Genomic DNA, 22,796 nt, shown 5'->3' on the forward strand with positions numbered 1-22,796 from the left:
CAACGCTCACTGTGACTCAGGTCGAAATGACCATGGTTTTTCCTATTCAACTTGAGCTAATCTACAGTCATGATGGTCGAGAATTTTACCATGTTAAAATTAATTTCGACGCTCACTGTGACTCAGGTCGAAATGGACATGACTTTTCCTATTCAACTTAAGCTAATCTGTAGTCATGATGGTCAAGAATTTTACCATGTTAAATTAATTCAACGCCCACTGTGACTCAGGTCGACATGAACATGACTTTTCCTATTCAACTTAATTTAATCTACAGTCATGATGGTCGAGAATTTTACCATGTTAAAATTAATTTCGACGCTCACTGTGACTAAGGTCGAAATGAACATGACTTTTCCTATTCAACTTAAGCTAATCTGTAGTCATGATGGTCAAGAATTTTACCATGTTAAACTAATTCAACGCCCACTGTGACTCGTGTCAACATGAACATGACTTTTCCTATTCAACTTAATTTAATCTACAGTCATGATGGTCGAGAATTTTACCATGTTAAAATTAATTTCGACGCTCACTGTGACTTAGGTCGAAATGAACATGACTTTTCCTATTCAACTTAAGCTAATCTGTAGTCATGATGGTCAAGAATTTTACCATGTTAAACTTATTCAACGCCCACTGTGACTCAGGTCAACATGAACATGACTTTTCCTATTCAACTTAATTTAATCTACAGTCATGATGGTCGAGAATTTTACCATGTTAAAATTAATTTCGACGCTCACTGTGACTTAGGTCGAAATGAACATGATTTTTCCTATTCAACTTAATTTAATCTACAGTCATGATGGTCCAGAATTTTACCATGTCAAAATTTATTTCAACGCTCACTGTGACTCAGTGATGTCACGGTATGATAAGATGACGTCATTGTGATAAATTGACGTCACCATGTAGTCCTATGACGTCAATTTGTGTCCCTGTGACGTCACGAGACGATCCTATGGCGCCATGATCAATCCGGTGACGTCACAGTATAATCACATGATGTCACTAGGTATTAAACATATAGAAGTCCGCTTGTGGGTGATGAGACGTCACAAATTGCCATAGCACACTATTGGATGAAGACGCTCGCCACGGGCTTCGAGGACTTCCCGCGGGAAGACTTGGGGTGAGTTGGATACATACCGAGGGTCCAGGCCCGTCTTCGTGGGAGACGCTCAGGGAACGTCTTCACCCAGGACGAAGCCTCTTGACTAACGCCCACGGACGAGGTCGCTCGGAAACGAACTTGGCCTCGCATACTCCCTTTCGGTTTCTCGCTTACCCCGAGGATCTTCACGAAACTAGTGAGAGTGGTAGGCGTACGTTGGACGGAAGCAAGCGTCTCCACACTCATGTTCCTAGACGGCTAGTTGATGCATTTGCCCACCGGGGAGGGTGCATCGGCCGACATCTCAGTGGCTCTGAGTGTGTTGGCGGACGTGGAGTTCGGGGTGGACTGGGACGGGTCTGCCCTTGCTCCCACACAGAGACTTTATTGGCTCGGGATTGAGTGGGACACAGTCAGCGTCCTTCGGGTGCTCCCCTGCGCCAAAAGAGCGTGCTTCTCTCACACGTCCTCCCTCCTTCGGTGGCGGGGGGGGGGGGGATGCCTCAACTTCGCGACCCCGGCCCTTCCACTGAGCCGCTTGGGGCGCCGACGGCTGGTACGGGAGGTCGACAGGAGCATACTGCTTCTCCCGCGTGACCTGCCCGGGCCGATACCCTCAGCACTCCACAGGTTGTTGCGTCCCTGGCTTCGGTCGGGGACCCTACGCCGGTCGCTCTATCCAGGTTTCAAGAGATCTACGTAGTGTAGCAACTACGCCCACAAGTGTTCGAGTCGTTCTCCCTCCGCTACGGCACCCCAGAGGTGGACCTGTTTGCCTCCCCAAACACGACCCAGCTCCCCCTTTACCTCACCTGCATCCAAAGGACACGCACAGGAGGCCCAGACGCCTTCACGGAGGACTGGAACAGCTGGAGGTACGTATTCATTTTCCTCCTCCAGCGACACTAGTCCTCCTGAAGGTGATGCAGACCCTCGGATCCTTCAAGGGTCAGGTCCTCCTGATAGCTCCCTACTGGCCAACCCAGCCGTGGTTCGGGGAGCTAATGAGATGGGGCCCTTCTCCCCTTCTACTGGGGTCAGCCTGCTTAGCCAACAGCCTTACCGCGCCTCTCCAAGCGTCACTCCAACTTGATAATTGGAGTTTCTACGGGGAGCTCTCAGCCAACTCTTCTCTACAGAGGCAGCAGACAAGATGCTCAGAGCTCACCTTCCGTCCTCAGTGCGGCAGTGTGGGTCCTGCTGACGGAGATTCCGGAACTGCCTTCGGAGACGCGCGATGGTGACCATCTCCGCCAGCATGGTCCCGGACTTCCTGACTTGGCTGGCTACCTCCACCAACAGGGCACCGGCGACTATCTTGCCTCACTATACAACCCTCACTGATCCGCTACGCTTTGGCATGAACATCCGAGTGCCACAGAGGGCGTGAACCCTCCTAATGAAGGAGATCAGCGCCTCGAGAGAGCCGAGACATCAACCGGTCCTGGCCTGGTCCTTGCATCGTGTTCTGCAGTACCTGGCGTTCGAAAGGGCCATTATGGAGGAAGAACACTTCCCTCGACGCGTCGCCTTTCTGCTCGCCTTGACTACGGACTACAGGGCTTCACAGCTAGCGGCAATCACCCGCCACCCGTCCGTCTCCAAACTGGAGGAGGACAGCTCGGCCCTAACCCTCTCTCCATCACCAACATTCCTGGCCAGGAACGGCCGAGCGGACGACATGATCGGCCCTCTCAGAATACAATCCTTCCGGGAGGGAGGACGCCCACATCCACTGCGCCCGGTCCGTGCGTTCGAAGACTACGTGGACCACACGGAAGAGATTTCTGAGGATCATCTCTTCTACAACTCGAAATTTAGGATTCCCCTAACCCCGAGGTCCCGGGCGCACCTGCCCTTCCGCTTTTTGGGAGAGAGCCGACCCGGGCCATGCCCCGCACGCCCACAGCATCAGGGACTTTGTGGCATCGCTGGAGTTTCTCCGGCGGGACCTAGGGACTGGACATCGACGACTCCCTTGGGGACACGGTGTCTCTACCACTCGGTCGCCCCTGTCCCATGTGTCGCCATGGAAACGGCTCCACCCCTCTCATCTCAAAAAAGTGGAGGGGGCAAAGGGCGACCGAGGAGTGGGGAGGGGCCAGGAACCGTTGAACAGGATACAAATTTCGTATAATTTACGCATTGTGTGAACAGTGCAATGTTGTGCATGTCACATTCTTCGGCGTGGGTACTTGACGTTTCTTTCTCCCCTCTACTGAGTGATAAAATGAATAAGTCTCCCATAGGAAAGACACACGTAATAACGGTTTGATTCAGGCTTCACCTCTCCTCCCACCTGTCCTCGTCTCATGCATAGCTTCGCTGTGCAGGTTTCTTTCAGCCGATAATATTTCTTTGTCGCGGCTCGTGCCGCTTAAATTCTTCTTATCGGCTTAAGAAACCTGCACAGATTTAGGGTCCCTCCCTCCTCCCACAGGCGAAGCCTTCATTTCTCATTGAAGTGACGCGACGCCCGGCTCGAGCTAGCCGGGTAAGAAGGGAGGGGATAGAGAGGGGGAGGTGGGGTCGACAATGCGCATGCCTGCACAGAGCCGGGAATTTTAAATTTCCGATGATTTTGGCGGAAAATTCAAACCACACTCAACCTTCGGGAAATGGCCATATGACCAGGAGTGTGGTATGGGATTATCGCTATAGCTTCGCTGTGCAGGTTTCTTAAGCCGATAAGAAGAATTTAAGCGGCACGAGCCGCGACAAAGAAATAATGGAGCCTCTCCTCCGTTCCTACCCAAATCCCTTTCCTCTAATACCACACTTCTCCAAATTCTTAAAACCCATCTCTCTTCATCTGGCCAACTATCCTCAAATCTGCCATCCGTACTTATATTTTACGTAGGACGAGGGCACTTAGCTAGTGGTTGAACCAGTTCGTTTTCCTTGATGGACTTATCGTTGTAGTCATACCTGAATAGAATCACCAGTGACTGCGATGTCAGCAGGACGACGGTAATGAGAATTCATTTGCCCGATTCGAATCCGGGGACGACAGTCGGGAATATTTGATCGACATCACCGTCACTGGTGATTCTATTCAGGTATGACTACGACGATAAGTCCATCAAGGAAGACCACTAGCTAAGTGCCCTGATCCTACGTAAAATATAAGTACGGATGGCAGTTAGCCGTCGACTTAGTTATTTGGAAAGTAAATTAACTTCCACATTTGTATTTAATAGGGTATATAGCTCAGTCGGTAGTGCGTCAGCATTGAGAAATCATGTACCCGATCCGAATCCGGAGATGGCAGTCGGAATTATTTGATGGACATCACCGTCACTGGTGATTCTATCCAGGTATGATTACGACGATAAGTCCATCAAGGAAAACGAACTGGTCCAACCACTAGCTTAGTGCCCTGGTCCTACGTAAAATATAAGTACGGATGTCAGTTAGCCGTAGACTTAGTTCCTCGGGAATTAGATTAACTTCCAGCTTGTAGGAAATTATAGAGTTAGAAGTTCAGTCGGCAGGACGGCGGTAAAGAGAAATCATGTGCCCGATTCGAATCCGGGGACGACAGTCAGAATTCTTTTGAAGATATTATATATTTACGTGAATTGGCAATTTGGCAATTTTGTGCTTATAGTGAAAGAATTAGATGCAAAGACGTATAAGATATTTATTGTTTATGATCAAGTTACAGCTATATGAACTTCCTTTTTTCGGCATTGTCATGCACAGCATCTGGAACATCCCTCTTTTGTTCAAGCTCCAATAGTAGTCGACCATTATATTGCAGTCCCATCTGCCTTGGTAGCATTCTCCCATGATTTTAATGTCTTGATGAAAGGATTCACCTTGTTCTTCACTGACATCACCCAGGTTCTCGGGAAAATTACTCAAATGACTGTGTAAGTAGTGCAACTTGATGCTCATTTTACATCCAAGTGATTGAAAACTCAGAAGCAGTTCCTCTGCAATCTCTTTATAGTTGTCAGCTTTCCTGTTTCCAAGGAATTTTTTTTATTACAGCAGAGAAAGTACCCCAAGCTCTAGCCTCTACTTCATTCATTGTTGTGACAAAGGTGTCATCTCTAAGTAGTGTTCTTATAAGAGGTCCACCAAATACTCCTGCCTTTTTCTTCTCTTCACTCAGACTTGGAAAGGTTGAACATATGTGATAGAAGCATTCTCCATTGTGATCGAGGGCTTTCACAAATTGTTTCATCAAACCAAGTTTTATGTATAGTGAAGGAAAGACTATTTTGTCTCTGAACAAAATGATTATTGATTATGTTCTTCCCACCAGGTGTAGATTCCGCACAGGTAACAAAATACATTTGGGTCATTACAACATTTTCTTCTTTGCGATGTTGTAACCATAGTTGCATTCATTCTAACTGCTAATTAAATCACAATCTCCAAAGAAGAAACACAATTATGTAGGTCATAACTGTCAGCATGATTACTTTGGTCCACACATTTATAGAAACTTTGTTGTTACGTAAATTAGTACAAAATTATATAAAATTAGTTAACATGTATAACCTGTTCCCCCAATAAACAAAATGAAAGCTATCTAAAAATGACAAACAAGGTGGATATATAAGACAAACGAAAACACGACGCAAAAGAATCACATTGAGCGACCCTAACCTTTGGCATTGCACCTCAAAAATCAACTGTCTCGTATTTTCTTCGGCGAGGCAAAGGAAAACAAAACATGCCAGAAAAATACCTCTGTAAATCCCTAACGATAAGAAGTTGATTGATTTTATGAGTTTTTGGCCGACGGCCAGGCACTTGGACCAAAATGATCATTCAGCGCCAGAATTTTTTTAGGTCGGAGGGAGGGGACAGCAAGCGGAAGAGAAGGGAAGAGTGGAAAAGGAAGTCTAAGAGGAAGCCCTGTGCGGGGAAACAAGAGCCCCGCCCGGGGATCGGCATTAGTCGCCTCTTACGACACGCAGCCGACGTGGCGGGTGCTATATTCTATACTACACCCCCTAGCCCCAGGGGGCCTAACGATAAGAAGTAAATATATATATATATACATATATATATATATATATATATATATATATATACGGAAGGGTGGTGAGTTAAACACAGAGAACAGTTGGAGTTGTATTCACTGACGTTTCGTCCTTACCAGGACATTCTCAAAGTACATACAGTTTTAGAAAATTAACAGCTTATATAATCCATCCTTGCCGTGTTCCCCTCCCTCTACACTCTCATCCGTCCTCTACCCTTTTTTTTTTTTCATGTGACTCCGACCATGTCATTTCTCCCTCCGTTCTCAATTGTCCTTTTTACCTCCTTGACAATCAGAGTACTTACCGCTCCTGCTAATTTTATAAACCCTTCCCTATGGTTGATGCAGGGGTGGGAAGTAATGTAGGCTGCCTCCACTATTTTTCTTTTCTTTTTCTCTAGACCTTTGTGGAGCACCTCTATCTTTTTCCAATCTGGAAGATGACCACATTGGTCTAAATGAACTACTAGCGAGTTGGAGGTTCTGTGAGCTCTGACGTCATTTTTGTGCTCATATGTCCGTAGCTCCACTGATCTTCCCGTCTCAGTGGAGCTACGGATAACTCGTCTTCGGACAACTGGTCCGCAAAACTGCAAACCTGGACAACTCGTCCACAGAAATATGGACAACTCGTTCACACAATTTTTTAAGTGATATGTAATTTGATTTGTTATACATTTTACCCACATTTCTATGTACAGTATTAGGCCATGTAAGGGGAAAATGACAAGAACTTTATATATTAGGTCATAAAATTAAGGAAAAATATGACAAGAATAATACAGTATAGTATGTTATCACTTTATTATATATCACAATTAAAGAACAAAATCTAAAAGCTTTGTAGACGAGATGGGGAGTTATCGGACCACCACTTTTCCGGGTGGACCATGTACACTTTCTATGAAACATGAGTGATGAGGGCGTGTGAACTGAATTCACAGTTAATTAAAGTAATTGTCAACTGTTCATTCCTCTTGAAAAAATTATCAATTGTTTTCATTGACAAAAAAATAATTACTCTTAATTAGTTTATTATTAATTAAATCATTTTCCCTACGATGATTAGTACCACAATTTAAGTATTTGTATGTGAACTGAATTCGAGTTCCATGCACTCAACTAAACCCTTTAATCAAATACAAGATACCAAGTGTCTTTTGCCATACACATTGTTTCACATTATGATAGATGATAAATCAATAAAATCTTTCAATGATAAGTCACAAAAAGTTTTTCACCCAGTTCTTCTATTGATTCACTATCACACATATACCTCATTTTAGCAGCACACCAATCAACTTGATCTACGTCATACCAGGAGTGAAAAATAAGATACCCTAGAGTTGCTAACCCTCCTATTCTTACCTTATTTATAATTTATATATGATTATGCAGAAAAATCACTAGGAAAATAACAGAAAGGAGACCGAGCGCTTTCGTCTATTCAGACATTTTCCTATTGCTTTTTCTGCATGATTGAATCACGCGTTTAAGTGATTTCTTCTGCATATATGGTTATATTAAATCACCCATTGATAATAAAATAATAGATACTGGAGTTTTAAGATGATTATCCTATTTTAATTTTAAAATAATTTACTGGGAAGACTAGATGTCCACATTTATTTTTCAAAGGAAGATTAATTGTCAGAAGACTAATTGGTACGAATTAGATGGGAAGACTTTTAAGAAGTCATTGAAATGGTTTGCAAAATATATATATATACTACATGTCTGAAGGATATGAAGAAACACAAATTCATGAGATAGCATACAAGAATATGGATCCCACAAACGAGATCAAAATTAGGTATTTACCTAATTGTATTCTGCGGGAAGGGGAGCTACGCTCGTGGTGTCCCGCCTTTGTATCTCGCAGTGTCTAGTTTGTTTTTAAACTCATGAATGGTTTTTGCACACACTATTTCCTTGCCCAGTTTGTTCCAAGTATCTACCACTCTATGTGGAAAACTGTTTTTCTTCAGATCTCTTCTGTAGCTATGTTTTTTTTTCATGTCCTCTTGTGCTTATCCTGTCCCAGTGTAACAAGTCCTCTCTATTATGTATTTCTGTGCCTTTCATGATTCTGTAGAACAAGTTTGCGAGTGCAGATGCCATTTTTGTTGCTGCTCTCTGGTGTTACAATTACGAGGACATTTTTTTCACATAATACAGAACTGTGTGTACGACAAGACTGTATCCAAGATTTACGCCAGAACTTTCTTATAGGTATTTCTATTTGTGCAGAGAATTGTACAGAAATTGAGAGGTTGAATTAGGCTATTTCGTACTCCGCGCGGAAGTAGGTTACTGCTCACCAAATTTATCCACATACATAAATTTCTTGCATCACATCATTAATGATAATTCAGTAACGGATAGATAAGATTAATTCAAGTATATATAAACTATTGAAATAATTATTCTCAATCACATTTATTTTCATCTACCATCAGTTGTTTTGTTACCCCTTAAATTCACCAACGCTGGAATGAGAGATACTTTGTGATGTCATTAGTGAAAACAAACTTCTTGTGTGGTATTGGTGATGCTACATATGAGTTATTGATGTGTGTTTGTTGTTGTTTCTATAGACTTGTGGGTTAGCCAGATACTCGCAAGAAGGATGGAGGGCGTGAATCCAGAAGTCAGTCAGAAGATTAAGGTAATATTTTATAATATTTCGACATTTACTATATGAGTATACTTCCGATACCTGGACGTCGTCGTCAGAAAATTTACACAGGTTGATCAACATTCATTGAATAGTGCAAATAATGAAACAGTTTAGTTATAATTTAGTTTCATAAAAAATTTTTAAGCGTGTGTGTTAATATATTACTTCATTCGATAGAGGTCTTTTTGTGTAGTGGCATGGTGGTACAAGTTTATAAATAGAGTGCAAAGGCCAAAGAGCTTCGTGAAATTTGTCTACAAGTCAAGTGTTAAGTATGTAGTATTAAGTATATTGCACTACTTACCTTATCTGCATAAGAGGGTAAAAGTAGTGTGGTTATAAAAGCCGAAATGGGGAGTAAATATGTTTGTGACTAGTCAAAATCTAATTAGAATAATAATTGTTTTTCATGGTGCAGTGTTAAATGTAGAACACATCAACAGTCATAACTTTATGTCATAATCTTCCCTTATGACATAAGGGAAGAACAAACAAACCCAAAGTAAAGTATGTAGGTTATATTAATGTTTACTCATTGTTCTTTCTCATAATAGTTTGGACCAATTTTAGCTGTCAATACCAACTAGGAAAAGTATCCAGTTGATAGCTATGAAGGTACCACCAATACTACTACCACGCTTGGCAGACGGAAAAGCAAAAATATCACTAATTTAGGTCATGTTGGGGAATTACATAATAATAAATAAAGAAAAAATATATGTATTGAAGTTTAGTAAGCTTTGTAGACAAAGTACAGTACTGTTCCAGTAACACAAATTATTTTTCCCTTTTTTCTCCTTTTTTGATCTTGAAAGATTTTTTTTATGGAATAGATAGGTTAGGATAGGTTTTGTTAGGAGCTATTGGACAGCATGTTTCTGGAATTTTAGAGAAGGTACATATTTTTAGTTAGGTGTTTCTTAGTTTTTCATATTTGGTCATAGAAGGTAATTTTGTTTGAAATTATTTTCAACAAAAGATTTATTGGAAACATTTATGATGATACCAATAACAGTTGCATTGAGTTTTGCTGTCTGGTTACCCACAACCCCACAGTGGCAAGTAACAGTTCTTGGGGCCTCTCAAGGATCTCTCTGGAAGAAAGGAAAGACAGAAAGGCTCCCTCCTGATCTGTATTAGTGTAGGACAATTTCTGTCACTAGCTTATATTAATAGAAAAGGAGAAAAATTGCTGGTTGTCATCTCTCTTTATGCAAAAAAAAAAAAAATGGAGCAAATACAGATGAAATTGATAGGGAGATCTTGTACCTACAGGTTTGGGGTCACCAAACTACGGCCCGCGATGTCAGTTCATCCGGCCCGCCAACGGTACTTGAATTTCCTTGATAAAACGTATGGAACACGAAACTTTGTGATACAATTTAGATTTAAATATTATATTTAGAATACTAGGAGATCTTCACGCATGCAGAGACCTCCTGACTGCTATGTGCCTTAAATTTACTATTGTAAAATCTAAATTATTGTATCTAGAATAATGCGGCCTGCGCTCATCATTCTTTCAGTTATCCGGCCCACAGTGAAAAAAGTTTGGTGACCCCTGCTATAGGTGGGGGTAAGGGTGTTGACTGATTTTGGTGATGGAGCTTGGGCGTGATTCTCTCTCACATTCATCTTGCAGGGCAACCATTTGCATGTACTTTTTGTTAATCCCTAGAATAGGGAAAACTAGATGGTCTTATTTGAGTTTTGATTAATTTTTCTCCTTCTTCAACAGTCTGCCATCAAAGCTAAGCTGGTGGAACTAGGTACATATGTTGGTAAGTTACTGACTTATTGTTGATTGAAGAGATTCATGCCTCATATAATCTATTTATCTTTAGTGTATTTAGCTATGTTTTTTTGTATTTATGGTAGCATGTTTAAATTCTTATGAAACTGAATATTTGTGACTTGTATTTATGATTGATCATGTATTCATGAATTGAATGCTGATGGAAAAAAATTGGATATGATCGTGTCAAGATCATTATATTAAATTGAGGAAAATGAAAGTGATTTAAGAGAAATCTTCAGGGATGAATGGGGAGAGGAAAATTGGTAATGAATATTGGGAAACTGAGGAAAAATAAGGTTGTGAGGGAATACAAATGACAGGTGAGGGAGAGATGGGGGAGGATGGAAGTTGGGTACAGTGAAAGACCTGGTTGAGGATTTATGCAGTATGAGAAGAACTAGACAGGGCAGAAGAGAACTTGATGCATGGAAGGAAAGAAATGAAGAAACTTCTTGAGCTGTAGCTGGAAAGTTAAACAAAGTAGTCATGAAATGGATAAAAAGATTGTATGAGGGAAGCACGAAAGTGATCATAGGTTATCTGAGGATTATAGAGAAAACAAGATGTTCCTGGAATCAGGTGACTGAGGTGATAAAGTCATAGAAGATAAAAAGAAGGATTGATGATCAGAAAAAGAGATGGTTGACAAATAGGACTGAGCTTGTGTTCAAATAGTAGTATTTAAGAAGAAAACTGCTCTATGTGGGTGAAGATAGAAAGTTGATCTTTTGGTTTGAATGAAGATGGAATAAGAAACAGGAGAGTTGAGTGGGCACAAAATAGTGGTCCTACCTGACTAACGTCAGAGAATTGTCTCCATGTATCACCTTCCAAATCCATTCAAATTGCACCCATCTAAAGATCCAACCCTTGTTTCCGGTGTAGGCTCAATATTTCTAGCTTGGATAAAGAATACAAGAGAAAAAAGCTATGTGGGAGTAGAAGAGATAGATAAGATGGTTAAGGTATAGTTCACATGGTTTGAGGAGGAAAGAGAGAAAAGGATGAGTTTAATGGAAAGGAAAAGGGTGAAAATGCTTCTTTCCCATATTTATCCACCTTACTTTGTAGGTATGATGGTTGAAGAAAGATGTGTTGTATAAAAAAAATTGCATAATTTGTTGTTTCACAATAATCCTTTCTTCTAGATGATGACCTTCCTGACTACATCATGGTCCTGGTGGCCAACAGGAAAACCAAGGACCAGATGGACGATGACCTCAGTTTGTTCCTAGGTCACAGTACTGAGCGATTCACATCATGGCTTCACCATGTCCTGCAAAGGCTTAATGCCGTGACTTTCACCCAAGGTGAGTTGTGTGTATTTCTAGATATGAGAATTGCTGTTGTAGTTAGACAGAAGTGAGCTAAAACAAATTCCTGTTTTTAGTGCCAACCTTAAGTTATACTTACAAATGAAGGCAGAGCATCACCAAATCCTCATTAAGAACTGTGGTCCAGTACTAACTGTCCATGCTTACTGTACTGCATAATTGAGGAAACGGGTTCCTCTTCATAGATCACATGCATGTTTGGATGGGTTTTACCTTTTTAAGATTCTTGGAAGAGTGCAAGCTTTACCTTTATCATACACCAGGTAGGGCCAGTGCCCTGTCAGTTGTGATGCCTCAAGAAACTTCTCCACCAGGTACGATCCTCATAAAGTTCCTCTTCTTCCACACTCTCTATTGTTGATCCTCTTGCTTCAATTGCTTCCCTCACTCCATCTCTCCATCTCTTTCTGGGTCTTCCTACTGGCCTCTTCCCTCTTGGATTCCATCAATAATATTTAGCAGGGTACCTTTCTTGACTCATCCTCAAGATGTGTCCATACCATCTCAGTTTACTTCTTTCTACAAATTCTAATATTGATTCAATGTCCAGTTCATCTCTGATATTTTTTTAGGTATCTGTTCTTTAATTGTTACAATGGATGCTTACTGGATGAGCAGGTTAGGGTGTTGCTACGTGCGAGATGATGGTTGTTCAAATCTTGCCACTGGCGGGTTGAACCAATTCCACACTAAGGAGACCTCTGTAAGAGACACCATCCTAGCCTTCTGATAGGGAGAGTCTCGTGACATTAGATTGAATTACCATAATAATTTTATTTAGAACATTATAGATATCCATGAAAGTGGAAACCAGTAGGAAGAGATAGGTTATAATTATAATAATTGTTGCCTTGAGTTTCACAGACTGAAAGTCAGTCCTATGGTGATTAGCAATGACCCACTAGTCTTCCCATAGATCTCGCTTTGTTGTAGTAATGTGGGATTTTCTATGTCACCTGGTTATAGTAGTAGGGGAACAGTTGCTAGTTCTAATATACTAGTATTAACCACTTCAGTATGATTCAAATTCTCGTGTGCACCATTGGCTGCCATATGTACAATTCATCACACTTCGTATTATAAAATATAAAATCTGCTGTATTACTTATTCTATGCTGAGTAATAATAAACGCTGGCACCAGCATCCTCATGTACCCACTAGCTTCTCGTGACGCATATGTAGTCATCATCATGCTAAAGTAGTGAAGTGGATCATAGGCATTTGATTAACTCATTTATACCTATGGTGTATACAAGAAATGTTATTCTATCAAATGCCAAGTTCTTTTCTTCAGGTGGAGAAAACATGACATGAATGGCTTTTAATTAATCTTAACCTATGTGTATGCCTATGTTGCACAAGGTTATTTCATTCAGCTTATGGGGAAAGTCCATACATAGATTGGTTAACTACATGCATGAAAACATTTATCAAAGGCAAACATATACATACATATAACAAAAATCTACTTTCCACTTGTTACAAGGGTGGCCAGCCAAGGTGTGCAACCATCATTCACCCTTTAACATGCTTTCATTGTCCCTTTTGTGGGTGGATAGCCAATAATTTTTGCTTGTAGTTTTGGCCACCTCCTTGACCTCTGTTCTTCAATTTCCATTAAAGTCTTGTGTGGTACTTTGTAAGATGGATGCACACTGGCCAGGCGAGTTAGATAATTACTGCTTGCAGCAGAGACCGAGGTGATGGCATTATAAGCCCTGCTACCAGTAAGTTGGACCCAGGGCATGATTAATTAAATTTTACTCTACAAAGTCCTCTGTAAGAGACACTGCCCTAGCTTATTGATAGGGGGAGTTCACAATATTAAACCAAATCTTCACTCATCTTGTAAGATGCCTTGTTTTGATCCAGGAATACGCAATCCACCCAACCCTCTCCTGCAGCACATCAACTGCACTTGAGTATAGATTAAGTAAAGCAGGTTTGAATAGAGTTGTAAACATTTCCTATTCATATTTTCCAGCCATGTATGATCTATTTTAAAGCAGTGTTGTGATTTTTTTTTTTTTTTTTTTCCTTTTTTTTTTTTTTTTTTTCCCTCCTCCCTCCCTCCAGATAAGACTCCAAAAGAAGAGCCAAAGAAGAAGGAAAAGTCTGAAGACAAAAAGAAAGGAAAAGATGAAAAGAAGAAGGAAAAGGGGAGACCTGAAAAGAAAAGGAAGAATAGTGAAAATAAGGCAGAGAAAAAGGAAGAGCAGTCCAAGAAGAAGAAACTGAAGAAGTCTGAAGTGGTTGAACCTGTACCAGATGTAGAGAAGGTTGCCAAAGAGAAAGTAGTTCCAGAAGAACCAAGTAAACTCAAGTTAAAGGAGACTGTCAAAGAGAAGATTCGAGCACCATCACCACCAAAAGAAGTGAAGGCAGTTAAGAGTAAAGAAGTGAAGGAAGTCATCAAGCCCATTGTTGAACAACCTCCAAAAGAAATCAAGAGTTTACCTAAAGGGAAAGTCTCCTCAGCTGACATATTTCGGGCAGAGACAGAAGGAATTGATGATGAAGACCTTGCAGAGGATGTTGTTGATTTGAAGGCAGATATAGGTAAGGATTTGTGTACCTTTGGAGAACCTAACCATTGTTATTTATGGTGGGCAAACTCCCCCACACATTTCATAAAATACATACATACATACATATACCAAGGCTTTTTCCCCCTTTCAAGGGAGGTAGCCAAAAAGGGAAAGGCATAAAAACACTCCCACCCATTTCATCCCTAAATACACTCCACACCCCTCCCACCCTCCCTCTCATCTGAGCACCTCCTGGATGACGGGTCATCCCTGCACCTTGCCCACCGCCCTGGGTCAGAAGCAGTGTCGCAAGACACAGCACATCCACAGCAAGGCCGCTTCATTTAATCGGCGACCCCCCCTCTCCGTCCCCCCTTGCATATAAGGAGAGGACGGGAAGAAATCCCTTTGGGCTGCGTCAAAATTTGCTCACACATACTACCTCACCCCCACCTCCCGCCCATTCCTCCTCATGCAATCACAACATCATCCATATACAACCATTCTCCACTCACCTCTGTCTTCCGTCCTCTCCCTCCCTTCCTTCCTCAACAGACATTCCCCTCTTCCCCAAAGCCCCCGTCACCCCATCCATCCACCTCATCCTAGGACGTCCCCTCATGTTCACTCCCTCCACATCTGCCTTCCATACCTCTTTTACTAGTCTTTCTTCACTCATTCTCTCCATGTGTCCAAACCATCCTAATATTCTTTCATCAACCCTATCTCCCAGCTCCTTTACCACCCCTGTTCTCCTCCTCACCTCCTCATTTCTCACTCTATCCAGCCTAGTAACCCCCACCATACTTCTCAGACACCTCATCTCAAACACATTCAAACTCCTTCTCTCTTCTTCTCTTATGTTCCAAGTTTTTGCCCCATACAGTGCTGTTGGCACAATCACTCCTTCATACAGTCTCCTCTTCGCATCCATTCCTAAATGTCTATTCCTCATTACACTCTTTAATCCACCAAGGCATTTACTTGCTTCTCTCAATCTACATTCTACCTCCACCTTCACTCCACCTTTTCCTGCTACACTTGCACCCAAGTATCTAAAACTATCCACTTCCTCCAGTCGCTCTCCTTTAATGTTCACTTCCAGTCTACTGCCACTTTCACCCCTTGTACATCTCATCACCTTACTTTTACCCACATTTATCTTTAGCTTTCTTCTATCACATACTCTCCCAAACTCTGTCACCAACTTCCTCAGTCCCTCCTCCGATGCAGTTGTTGTTTGTTGTCTGCAAACAACAACTGGCTCACCTCCCACTTTTCTCCACTTTCTTTAACCATCTCCAATCCCTGACCCACTACCCTTGCATTCACCTCTCGCACCACCCCATCCATGTATAAGTTGAACAGCCAGGGCGACATAACGCATCCTTGACGAAGTCCCACCTTTACCTCAAACCACTCACTCTCTCCATTTCCAATCCTGACACAAGCTCTACTACTCTCATAAAAACTCTTGACAGCTCCCAAAAGCTTTCCTCCTATCCCATATATCTGCATAACCTCCCACAGTGCCTTTCTGTCTACCCTATCATAAGCCTTTTCCAGATCCATAAAAGCCCAAAAAATATCCTTCCCCTTTCCTATAGCTTTCTCACATATCTGTCTTACCACAAAGATCTGATCTACACAACCTCTACCTGTCCTAAATTCACACTGTTCCTCACCAATTACTCCCTCTGTTCCTCTCCTAATCCTCTCAATCAAGATCCTCCCATAAGCCTTCCCAACTACACTTAACAAGCTAATCCCTCTGAAACTACTACATTCACACTTGTCCCCTTTTCCCTTGTAAAGAGGAACTATACAGGCACTCCTCCAGTCCTCCGGTACTCTACCCTCTCTCCAGCAAACATTAAATAACCTCACCAACCAGTCCACCATCACTTGACCTCCCTTTTTCAGAAATTCTGCATGGCATCCATCCAGACCAGGTGCCTTACCTGCTTTCATCATCTTAACAGCTGCCTTCACCTCATCCTTCCTTATTTCTCCTCCATTCTCCTTACTCATCACTCTCATTTTCTTCGCATTTCCCACTGCAGCTATCTTTCCTTCCCTGTCCTCCTTCACATTTAGCAACTCCCTAAAATTTTCTGCCCATCTTCCCCTTACTGCCTTCTCTTCCATTATCATCTCTCCATCTGCACCTTTTACCTTTTCTTCCCTACTTGATTCGCCTCCTCTTCCTCTCTTAATTTCTTTCCAAAACATCTTTTTATTACTTTCAAAATTTTCTGTCATACTTTTACCCCATTTCACATCTGCTCTCCTCTTTGCCTCCTTTACCTTTTGCTTTACTTCTCTTTTCTTTTCTTTGTACCTCTCATATGACTCCCTCGTCCTCTTTTGTAACCAATCTGTGAATGCTCGCTTCTTCTCTTCTACAACCTTCTTTGTTTCCTCATCCCACCATTCACTACCATTTCTTCTATTTCCCCCTGTCCTTCTTGTTCCACACACCATCCTTGCACACTTTATGACTCCCTCCTTGAACCATCCCTATTCCTCCTCCACACCCATACACACCACATACATACATTTACCAAGGCTTTTTCCCCCTTACAAGGGGGGTAGCCAAAAAAGGAAAAGGCATAAAATCATTCCTACCCATTCCATCCCTGAATACACTCCACACCCCTCCACCCTCCCTCTTATCTTAGCACCTCCTGGATGACGGGTCATCCCTGCACCTTGTCCACTGCCCTGGGTCAGAAGCAGTGTTGCAAGACACAGCACATCCACAGCAAGGCTGCCTCATTAAATTGGCGACCCACCCTCTCCGTCCCCCCACATTTCATAACACATTTAGAAATATATACCAAAAATCCTTTTTGCCCTTACAAGATGGATGGCCAGATCATAACATATAACCACATTTCACCCATCCACACCCATTCAGGACCCATTTGTTGCCTCTTCTGTTTTTGCTCCTTGTGGATCAATGGTCTTTCAAGTCCAACTTCCACCACTCAGGTCAAAAGCAATACAGCAAGACACAGCACCTCCATAGAGGGGCCCAAAAACCAAAGCTGATTTGCCCCTACCATTTCATTACTTGGCAACCCCCCTACCCCCCACCCTGATAACTCCAGACTGTACAGAGCAGAGAAAAACTTCCTTCAGGCTCTTGTCAGTTTCTCATCCATTTGCAGCCACTCTCCACTCACATATATTTCTTGCCCTCTCCTTTCCCTGCTTGGCAGAAATGACTTTGCATCCATCCACCTCATTCTTGGGTTTTCCCTTCACATTCACTCCATCCATCCTTGTCTTCCACACTATTTTTGTGAGTCTTTTTCACTTATTCGTTCTATCATTCCCAGTGGGTTTTTTTTATCTACCTTATCAACAAGCTCTCTTCCCATCTGTCTGCCTCATCTCCTCATTTCTCACTTTGTCCATCTTTGTAATCCCCACCATACTTCTTCAATGCTTCGTCTCAAACATCTCTTCCTTAGTCTCTTACAGTGAAAATAAAGATAGCTATACACTGACAGCAACACAATAATCCATCCTTGAATGACTTATGGGCCACTTAAGTGGATATTGCCAGTTACCTGGGAGCTGTGGATCCCCATCAAGAAAAACCATGGACAATTGATTGATTGATCTATCTATGTATCTATCTTAGCACTTTGTGGGTGAGAGATCATCCTTATCCCTGGCCACATCACTCAGATCAAAAACAGTATGGTGGGACAAAGTGTCTCCACAGCAGGACCTAACTGCTGGTTTGATTTCTGGGTGAATGGTAAATTATAGGGTTTGGCAGTTTATTAAGGAGTGCTTGTTTTGTCATCCAGGAGGAGCCAAGAAAACAGGGAGGGAGGGAGGGGTGGTGAATATGAGTGGAGTATGGGGGGGGGGTTGATTTATTTCTTTGATTTTGTCCTTCTCCCTTGTAAGGGGGAGAAGGCTCTTGGTATATGCTTGTTTTGTGTTATGTGTGATTCACCTTGACCATGGATCACTGTTGGATCAACAGCTATTACCATGTAGATGTTTGTATGGCTTTTGCCTTACTGTGATATTTTTCTTTTTCAACCAGATGATCTTGGTTTGGAACTTGAAGAAGATCCAGCTCCCAAGAAGGCTCAGACAGTTGGGCTGACTACAGAACAGACAAGAGTTTCAGTTAAGAAGAGACTTCGCAATGTAGCCAAAGAAGAGCCCAAAGCAAAAGTGGTATTTATTCTTTCCCATCTCTTTTTCTGCATGTGGGTATGGAGATGGGAGGTCGTCGATTAAATGAAGTGGCCTTGGTGTGGGTATGCTGTGTCTTGCTGCATTGCTTCTGACCCAGGGCAATGGGCAAGATGCAGGGATGATCCATTATCCAGGAGACAAGAAAAGAGGGAGGGAGGGGTGGTGAATGGGAGTGGAGTATGTGGAGATGAAATGGGTGAGAGTGGAATTATGCATTTTGACTTTGGCTACCTCCCTTGTATATGTATAATTTCTGTTAAAACAGTTATAACTGGGTTATTTGATTGTTATTAATACTCACAGCCTCATGCTAAAAATCCCCCTAGGTGTCAAAAGAAGAAAATGTTAACATAGATACTTTTGTACATACATACACATACCAAATGCTTTTTCCCCCTTACAAGGGAGGTTGTTCAATTTATATATGGATGGGGTGGTGTGAGAGGTAAATGCAAGGGTGATGGGTTGGGGATTGGAGATGGCTAAAGAAAATGGAGAAAAGTGGGAGATAAGCCAGCTGTTGTTTGCTGACGACACTGTGCTTATGGCAGAATCAGAGAGGGGATTGAGGAGGTTAGTGACAGAGTTTGGGAAGGTGTGGGAAAGAAGAAGTTGAAGACAATGGTGGGTAAAAGTAAGGTGATGAGATGTACAAGAGGAGAAAGTTGCAGCAAACTGGAAGTGAGAGTATTAAGGGAGATAGACTGGAGGAAGTGGATAGGTTTAAGATACTTGGGTGTAGATGTGGTAGGAAAGGGAGGAGTGGAGGTAGAATGTAGATTGTGAGAAGTGAGTAAATGCCATGGGGGATTAAAAAGTATAATGAGAAATAGACATTTGGGAATGGATGCTAAGAGGAGATTGTATAAAGGAATGATTTTTCTGACATCACTGTATAGGGCAGAAACATGGAACATAAGAGAGGAGTTTGAATGTGTTTGATACGAGGTGCCTGAGATAGGGGTTACTAGGTTGGATAGAGTGAGAAATGAGGAGTTGAAGAGGACCATGTGGTGGAAAGGGAATTGGGAGATAGGGTTGGTGAAAGAGTATTGGAATGAATTAGACACATGGAAAGAATGAGTGAAGAAAGACTAGTAAAAGAGGTGTAGAAGACAGAGGTTGGGGGGGTGAACATGAGGGGTCGACCAAGGATGAGATGGATGGAGGAGGGTGGGGACATTGGGAGGGAGGGGAATGTCTGTTGAGGAAGGACAGGAGAAGACAGAAGATAGGGGTAAATGGAGGGAGGAAAGAGGGTGGAGGGGAGTGGAATATGTTAGGGATGGAATGGGTGGGAGTGGTTTTTATGCCTTTTTTTCTACCTCCCTTATAAGGGGGAAAAATCCTTTGGTATATGTATGTACAAGGGAGGTAGCCAAAAAACAGTCATAAAATCCACTCCCCAATGCATTCCCACATTCTAAACTCCCATCCATCCCCATCCCTCCCTCTTATCTTGGCTCCAGGAGGATCCAAGATACTTGTTTGTGCCATTACATAATTGTTGACGAAGAGTTATCATCTTTTTTTAATGAAGATAATAATTATTAGTAATATTGTATTGAAGCTGAACTAAGGTGAACAAAAGTTGAGTCACACTTTCACTTGATGGAGATGAGAATAGATTTTAGGATGTAGGACTCAGCCACTCCCATATAAAGGTGTAAGAGGCCTTTTGATATTATGCGTACAGAATAAATTTTTAAGCAAGATTCCTCCACTCCCTTTGAAGGGGGAAGAGGCCCTTGGTATGTAGAAAGATGGTTGTAGGAAGAGGGTGGCATTTACTGGTTTCAGTTTTCCACATGTGAAGAGGTGGAGGAAATACAGAAGTTAGTAGAGAACAGGGGTGGAAAAGGAGCTGGGTTGATGAAAGAATATTAGGATGGTTTGGACACATGGAAAGAATGAGTGAAGAAAGACTAGTAAAAGAGGTGTGGAAGGCAGATGTGGAGGGAGTGAACATGAGGGGACGTCCTAGGATGAGGTGGATGGATAGGGTGAAGGGGGCTTTGGGGAAGAGGGGAATGTCTGTTGAGGAAGGACGGGAGAGGACAGAAGACAGGGGTGAATGGTTATATATGGATGATGTTGTGATTGCGTGAGGTAGAATGGGGGGTGAGCAAAATTTGACGCAGCCCGAAGGGATTTCTCCCTGTCCTCTCATTTTATGCAATGGGGGGACGGAGAGGGGGGTCGCCGATTTAATGAAGCGGCCTTGCTGTGGATGTGCTGTGTCTTGCGACACTGCTTCTGACCCAGGGCAGTGGACAAGGTGCAGGGATGACCCGTCATTCAGGAGGTGCTAAGATAAGAGGGAGGGTGGAGGGGTGTGGAGTTTCGGGGATGGAATGGGTGGGAATGATTTTATGCCTTTTTCTTTTTGGCTACCCCCCTTGTAAGGGGGAAAAAGCCTTGGTATATGTATGTATGTATGTATGTAGTAGAGAAATATCTTGAGCCTGGTCCAGAGACTGAGTGCCACACCCTTAGGGCTGCAGCTATAGATGGAGGTGAGGGGGTTGATTTATTTTGAAAATGGGCATCAGAGAGATGATTCACTGCAGTTCATCTTGTTAAACCACCACTAGCAGGTACTCAGGGATCTATTATTAGCATTATCTTTCATTCTCTTGTTTATCTTTCTTTCTCTTCTGCTTGCAGCCAGTTGTGCCAGATTTACACACTTCTACCAGCTCAGGCCGTCGTGTCATTAACCTGAGAGAAGAATCCTCGTTTCCTCCACCTTCAAGCAGCTCATGGTCAGTAAATAGCAGCAGTACAACTAATAGCATTGCAAGCAGCAGTAGTGGAAGTGGTACCACGGGTGCGGGCAGCCGACTTATATGTAGTGCAGTTGCATCAGCCGTGCGCTCTGTGAGTGTACTGCCTCCAACTTCCCAGTCATCTGGAAGGAAACTTGAGGTAATGATTGCATAGTTAACCCTTCAACTGTCATTTAGTCAATCTGTAGCCTGGGTTCCCTCTTGCAGAAGACCTGCAGTCACGAGGTCATTGATCATGGCCAGGACAACCCATAAAGCACTTGGAGAAGCACTTTTACTTCTTCAGCCCAATAAAATCTACTGCAGATTTTGATCTAGCTAATGTCATTATAATTTTCATTCAGCTAAAGAATGAATTTTGGAAAAATGGGATCTTGCATGATTGAGAAAAAATACCAAGGGTGTCACTGGGCTCTGGGAATTAAGTGAGACTATAACATTATTAACCAGGTATTCAACAGTATGAAGAGTTTAGAATATATTTTAAGTCTACTTGAATCATAGTTTTACCTGTGAAACTATAATTGAACTTAATGTAATTTTTGCTGGTATTTGTTACAAGAAACTCATCAATTTTATGTTCAACAGGCTCGTGTGAAACCTCTTGTGTCTGGCCGTGTAGTATCAGCAGTTGTGAAAAGGCCACACAAAGAGGTATACAAACATCTCCTTATTTTCTGATTAGTTCTGATTAATATTAGATTGCAGAATTACTTTTTAATGACTTGTAGATTTATTTGTTTACAAGATAACAAAGCAGATACTAATTATAAAAAAATTTAGATTCTATACCACTTGGTTAGATTCTGTATACATTCTTCAAGTGTACACTGATATGTATTTGTCATTGTTATTATCATCATTTATTTATTTATTTATTTTTTTTTTATAAGGTTGAGTCAGATGAGGAAGACGCTTATGATCCCAACAAGCCTGGATTGAGCAGCATGGCGAGCAAGGTTGAGGTTAGCTTCAGCTTGGGTCTATAGATTCATGGTTGCATTCATGTTATTCCTTTATTTTATCAATTTGGAAAGGTCTATACAGTATTAATTTCTTAATTTCTTTTCTGCATAGCTTATTACACCTGTTTTAGTATATATATATATTTCTAGTGTATTTTTAGTGTATATATATTTCTTCAGAGAAAACTATCTTCTCAATTTTTTTTTTTTTTTTTCACATCATTGTCTTACGGATTTTCCCTTTCCATGGTTTATACACTTGAACCTTGGTAATTCAGTAACTGAGCTCTTGAAATATTGCAGAACTAAGTTTTAAGTGTAGTTGGGAAGGCTTATGGGAGGATCTTGATTGAGA

General features: G+C 42.0%; 1 protein-coding gene across 4 annotated transcripts in view; it reads left to right on the plus strand.

The window, feature by feature from the left end:
• The first annotated feature begins 8,619 nt into the window (after window positions 1–8,619).
• Window positions 8,620–22,796, plus strand: part of Nab2 (Nuclear polyadenosine RNA-binding 2) — a 38,969-nt gene continuing 24,792 nt past the window's right edge. For 2 of the 4 annotated variants that reach the window (XR_012965969.1, XM_076178476.1), the window contains exons 1-9: window positions 8,620–8,787; window positions 10,538–10,580; window positions 11,746–11,907; window positions 12,195–12,245; window positions 14,009–14,491; window positions 18,530–18,666; window positions 21,355–21,615; window positions 22,065–22,130; window positions 22,370–22,441. Coding sequence is in view for 3 of the 4 variants with exons in the window: in XM_076178476.1 (XP_076034591.1) it covers window positions 8,749–8,787; window positions 10,538–10,580; window positions 11,746–11,907; window positions 12,195–12,245; window positions 14,009–14,491; window positions 18,530–18,666; window positions 21,355–21,615; window positions 22,065–22,130; window positions 22,370–22,441 (1,314 nt within the window). In the remaining variant the exon portion in view is untranslated. The remainder of the gene's footprint in view (window positions 8,788–10,537; window positions 10,581–11,745; window positions 11,908–12,194; window positions 12,246–14,008; window positions 14,492–18,529; window positions 18,667–21,354; window positions 21,616–22,064; window positions 22,131–22,369; window positions 22,442–22,796) is intronic. The other 2 variants (XM_076178477.1, XM_076178479.1) reach the window with 2 other exon arrangements.

Source organism: Oratosquilla oratoria, chromosome 41 (assembly GCF_046742065.1).
Source record: "Oratosquilla oratoria isolate Oo_2021 chromosome 41, ASM4674206v1, whole genome shotgun sequence".
NCBI classification, from domain to species: Eukaryota; Metazoa; Arthropoda; class Malacostraca; order Stomatopoda; family Squillidae; genus Oratosquilla; species Oratosquilla oratoria.